At 34.7% G+C, this 6,161-nt stretch overlaps 1 protein-coding gene across 1 annotated transcript in view; it reads left to right on the top strand.

Annotated features, from left to right (window-relative positions):
• Positions 1-5,335: 5,335 nt before the first annotated feature.
• LOC133542549 (cytochrome c oxidase subunit 8A, mitochondrial-like) overlaps positions 5,336-6,161 on the top strand; it is a 6,510-nt gene continuing 5,684 nt past the window's right edge. Inside the window, 2 exon segments of the mRNA XM_061886786.1 lie at positions 5,336-5,503; positions 5,506-5,528. Coding sequence (XP_061742770.1) covers positions 5,413-5,503; positions 5,506-5,528 — 114 coding nt within the window. The 5' untranslated portion in view covers positions 5,336-5,412.

Consider the following 6,161-nt stretch of genomic DNA (forward strand, 5'->3'; position numbering starts at 1 on the left):
TGTACGTACACGTCCTTTAAAACTGACTTGTAAACAACACTGTTAAATAGTTGTGTTTGGAAATGGAGAAAACGTTGATGTCTGACGTTGGATCCACGTTGTTGGTGGGGAAATGACCACAATTCAATGTCAAATCAACGTCACAACCCAACATTGAATAAACGTTGTCAAAAAGCATGTTGTTTCAATGTTGTATTTGTGTTGTGGAATATTGGTTGGGAAATGACCACATTTCAATGTCAAATCAACGTTACATCCTGACATTAAATAAATGTCAGAAAATCATGTTGATTCAACGTAGTTTTTGTGTTGTAGACTATTGGTTGGGAAAAGACCAAATTTCAATGTTCAATCAATGTCACAAGTTAACGTTGAATAAACGTTGTCAAAAAGAATTTTGTTTCACCGTTGTATTTGTGTTGTAGAATATTGGTTGGGAAATGACCAAATTTCAATGTCAAATCAACGTCAGAACCCAACATTTATTAAAGGTTGTCTAAAAGTATGTTGTTTCAACGTTGTATTTGTGTTGAGGAATATTGGTTGGGAAATGACCACATTTCAATGTCAAATCAACATTGAATAAACGTTGTCAACAGGCGTGTTGTTTCAACATTGTTTTTGTGTTGGACAATACTGGTTGGGAACTGACCAAATTTCAATGTCAAAATAACATTGGAACCCAACATTTATTAAACATTGTTAGAAAGCATGTTGTTTCAACATTATGTTTGTGTTGTAGAATATTGGTTGGGAAAAGACCAAATTTCAATGTTCAATCAATGTCACAAGTTAACGTTGAATAAACGTTGTCAAAAAGAATTTTGTTTCACCGTTGTATTTGTGTTGTAGAATATTGTTTGGGAAATGACCAAATTTCAATGTCAAATCAACGTCAGAACCCAACATTTATTAAAGGTTGTCTAAAAGTATGTTGTTTCAACGTTGTATTTGTGTTGTGGAATATTGCTTGGGAAATGACCACATTTCAATGTCAAATCAACATTGAATAAACGTTGTCAACAGGCGTGTTGTTTCAACATTGTTTTTGTGTTGGACAATACTGGTTGGGAACTGACCAAATTTCAATGTCAAAATAACATTGGAACCCAACATTTATTAAACATTGTTAGAAAGCATGTTGTTTCAACATTATGTTTGTGTTGTAGAATATTGGTTGGGAAATGACCACATTTCAATGTCAAATTAACGTCAGAACTTAACATTGAATAAATGTTGTCAAAAATCATGTTGTTTCAACTTTGTTTTTGTGTTGTAGAATATTGGTTGGGAAATGACCAAATTTCAATGTTAAATCAATGTCACAACTTAATGTTGAATAAACGTTGTCAAAAAGAATTGTGTTCCAACGTTGTATTTGTGTTGTAGAATATTGGTTGGGAAATGACCAAATTTCAATGTTAAATAAATGTCACAACTTAACGTTGAATAAACGTTGTCAAAAAGAATTGTGTTCCAACGTTGTATTTGTGTTTTGTTAAACATTGGTTGGGAAATGACCAAATTTCAATGTCAAATCAACGTTACATCCTGACATTAAATAAATGTCAAAAATCATGTTGATTCAACGTTGTTTTTGTGTTGTAGACTTTTGGTTGGGAAAAGACCAAATTTCAATGTTAAATCAATGTCACAACTTAACGTTGAAGAAACGTTGTCAAAAAGCATGTTGTTTCAACGTTGTATTTGTGTTGTAGAATATTGGTTGGGAAATGACCAAATTTCAATGTTAAATCAATGTCACAACTTAATGTTGAATAAACGTTGTCAAAAAGAATTGTGTTCCAACGTTGTATTTGTGTTTTGTTAAACATTGGTTGGGAAATGACCAAATTTCAATGTCAAATCAACGTTACATCCTGACATTAAATAAATGTCAAAAATCATGTTGATTCAACGTTGTTTTTGTGTTGTAGACTTTTGGTTGGGAAAAGACCAAATTTCAATGTTAAATCAATGTCACAACTTAACGTTGAAGAAACGTTGTCAAAAAGCATGTTGTTTCAACGTTGTATTTGTGTTGTAGAATATTGGTTGGGAAATGACCAAATTTCAATGTTAAATCAATGTCACAACTTCACGTTGAATAAACGTTGTCAAAAAGAATTGTGTTCCAACGTTGTATTTGTGTTTTGTTAAACATTGGTTGGGAAATGACCACATTTCAATGTCAAATTAACGTCAGAACTTAACATTGAATAAATGTTGTCAAAAATCATGTTGTTTCAACTTTGTTTTTGTGTTGTAGAATATTGGTTGGGAAATGACCAAATTTCAATGTTAAATCAATGTCACAACTTAATGTTGAATAAACGTTGTCAAAAGAATTGTGTTCCAACGTTGTATTTGTGTTTTGTTAAACATTGGTTGGGAAATGACCAAATTTCAATGTCAAATCAACGTTACATCCTGACATTAAATAAATGTCAAAAATCATGTTGATTCAACGTTGTTTTTGTGTTGTAGACTTTTGTTGGGAAAAGACCAAATTTCAATGTTAAATCAATGTCACAACTTAACGTTGAAGAAACGTTGTCAAAAAGCATGTTGTTTCAACGTTGTATTTGTGTTGTAGAATATTGGTTGGGAAATGACCAAATTTCAATGTTAAATCAATGTCACAACTTCACGTTGAATAAACGTTGTCAAAAAGAATTGTGTTCCAACGTTGTATTTGTGTTTTGTTAAACATTGGTTGGGAAATGACCAAATTTCAATGTCAAATCAACGTTACATCCTGACATTAAATAAATGTCAAAAATCATGTTGATTCAACGTTGTATTTGTGTTGTAGAATATTGGTTGGGAAATGACCACATTTCAATGTCAAATCAACGTCACAACTTAACGTTGAATAAACGTTTTTAAAAAGCGTGTTGTTTCAACGTTGTATTTGTGGTGGAGAAAATTGGTTGGACAATGACCACATTTCAATGTTGAATCAACGTCACAACTTAACATTGAATAAACGTCATCAACAAGCATGTTGTTTCAACCTTGTATTTGTGTTGTAGAATATTGCGACAACATATTTTCTACAGACATATTTAATATATATATATATATATATATATATATATATATATATATATATATATATATATGTGACTAAGAATATTATTGTCATTAGTTTAAATACGGCCCTGCGATGAGGTGGCGACTTGTCCAGGGTGTACCCCGCCTTCCGCCCGATTGTAGCTGAGATAGGCGCCAGCGCCCCCCCGCCACCCAAAAGGGAATTAGTGGTAGAAAATGAATGGAAATGGATAGTTTAAATACTCCAATATTTTGCTTTAATTTTTTACATCTTTACTGTTTTTTTATTTTTTTTTATTCGTTATTATCTAAAAATACATAACTTTTAAATATTTTGCAGACATTTTAGATATATTTGCAGAAGGTATTGGTGAATTGAAGTGAAGTGAATTATATTTATGTAGCGCTTTTCTCTAGTGACTCAAAGCACTTTACATAGTGAAAGCCAATATCTAAGTTACATTTAAAGCAGTGTGGGTGGCACTGGGAGCAGGTGGGTAAAGTGTCTTGCCCAAGGACACAACGGCAGGGACTCGGATGCAGAAGTGGGGATCGAACCTGGAACCCTCAAGTTTCTGGCACGGCCGCTCTACCAACCGAGATATTGGTATCAGATCGGTATCGCCATATACCAGCCTAAATTTGACTAGGTATTGGATCGGAAATAAATCAGTGGAATCAGAACCGACTTCCAGATCTGTTTGGCATCTTATATTTCATGTTCTTTCGTTTTTTTTTTTAGATTTGTTATCATATAAAAATACACAACTTAAAATTTTTTGCAGAGAGAGAATTCAGGGCTTCACTGCTTAGGCTGCTGCCCCCGCAACCTGACCTCGGATAAGCGGAAGGAGATGGATGGATGGAGACTTTAGATATATTTGCACAAGGTACTGGTATCAGATCGGTATGGCCGATATAAGCCTAAACTTGACTTGGTATTAGACCAGAACTAAATCAGTGGTATCAGAACCGACTTCCGGGTCTGTTTGTTATCTTATATATCATGTTTTTTTCTTTTTTTCTTTTTTTCTTTTTAGATTTTTTATTATCTAAAAATAAACAACTTTTAACATTTTTGCAGACACTTTCGATATATTTGCACGAGGTATTGGTATCAGATCGGTATGGCCGATATAAGCCTAAACTTGACTGGTATTAGACCAGAACTAAATCAGTGGTATCAGAACCGACTTCCAGATCTGTTTGGTATCTTCATGTTTTTTTGTTTTGTTTTCTTTACATCTTTACTGTTTTGTTTTGTTTTTTAATGTTTATTTGTTATTGTATAAAAATACACAACTTTTACATTTTTTGCAGACACTTTAGATATATTTGCACAAGGTATTGTATTAGATCAGTATGGCCGATACCAGCCTAAATTTTATTGGTATTGGATTGGAAATAAGTCAGTGGTATCAGAACTGACTTCCAGGTCTGTTTGGTATCTTATATTTCATGGGTTTTTATTTTTGTTTTTTTTTAAATTTGTTATTATCTAAAAATACACAACTTTTAACATTTTTGCAGACACTTTAGATATATTTGCACAAAGTATTGGTATCAGATCGGTATGGCCGATACCGGCCTAAACTTGACTTGGTATTGGATCAGAAATAAATCAGTGGTATCAGAACTGACTTCCAGATCTGTTTGGTGTCTTATTTCATGTTTTTTTTTTTTTTTTCCCATCCGGACACTAATGCTGTTCGTACAATTATTTATTAAAGCTATTATGTTATAATTATCATTTGGCCCTGGGATGAGGTGGCGACTTGTCCAGGGTGTACGCCACCTTCCGCCCGAATGCAGCTGAGACAGGCTCCAACGACCCCCCGCAACCCCAAAAGGGAGAGCGGGGTAGGAAATGGATGGATGGATGTTATGATTATATTTTCATTCAAAAGTTTATTAAAACAACTTTTATGGCTACTTAAGTGTTTTGTTTCTTAGTTTTGTTACTTCTAGTAAACTTTTACTTTTACTTTTTTTCACTTTTAGTAAACTTTTTAGTTTTGTTGTACTTGGTGTTGTTACTTTTGTTACTTAGTGTTTTGGATGATGGCATTACAATGCTGATGTGTAACATCCGTCTTTAAATATTTAATGCACTACTTTGTTACTTGAGTAACCCATCCATTCATCCTTTTTCTACTGCTTGTCCCTTTTGGTGTCGAATAACCTTGTTTTGAAAACGCAGTCCACTCCCCGCCAGCATGACAATATTCTCCGAGACGGCAGGGCGGCGCTGTGACACTGAGCAGACTCCATGCGGCCAGCAACGGAAGTGACGTCATTAAAAGCCAAACGCCACATCCCAAGCGACATTCTCCACAAGATCTCTCCAGCACCAACATGTCCGGCCTTCTAAGAACCATCGCCACCCGCCTCACTTCCACTGTGCGCGGGCAGGCCGTCACTCAGCGGGCAAACGTTTCCACAAAACCCGGCGGGAGCACATCGGCCCTATGGTAAGTCCAGTACTTGGCGTGCTAGCGTGCTAATGCTAGCCGTCCTTGACTGTCAAAGTCACCAACTAACTATTTCTCTCTCAAATCTGCACTTTTTACACGGATACTTTCACTAAGTAACCATTGGCTTTGGCGATTATGTTTATTTAATTTCCTGCGATTAATATATATATATATATATATATATATATATATACAGGCCCGGCCCTAACCAATCTGGGGCCGTAGGCAGGATTTTAGGTGCCCCCCCCCCCCCACACACACACACACACACACATCGCAGTGAAGTGTATATACTCAAAAGAAACGAATAGCTTCGTCTTTGACCTTTTTTTTTACTTAAAGAAAGCAAATTAACACTCAGAATAGTTAACAGGATTAAAAATAATAATATATGAAATACAATATTTTATACATACATAAACACAAATGAAACGTGTCAAGTTGCATAATATAGATTAAAAATACAATATAAATAAGGCACTGCACAAACAAGATATCAAACCAGCATGACTTTAACAAATATATTACAAAAAAAGGGATCTACGGAGTTCTCTATTTGTGCTTTTTAATATTGCATTAACTACAATGACTGGGACGGCGTGGCGCAGTGGGAGAGTGGCCGAGCGCAAC

Source organism: Nerophis ophidion, linkage group LG24 (genome assembly GCF_033978795.1).
Source record: "Nerophis ophidion isolate RoL-2023_Sa linkage group LG24, RoL_Noph_v1.0, whole genome shotgun sequence".
NCBI lineage: Eukaryota > Metazoa > Chordata > Actinopteri > Syngnathiformes > Syngnathidae > Nerophis > Nerophis ophidion.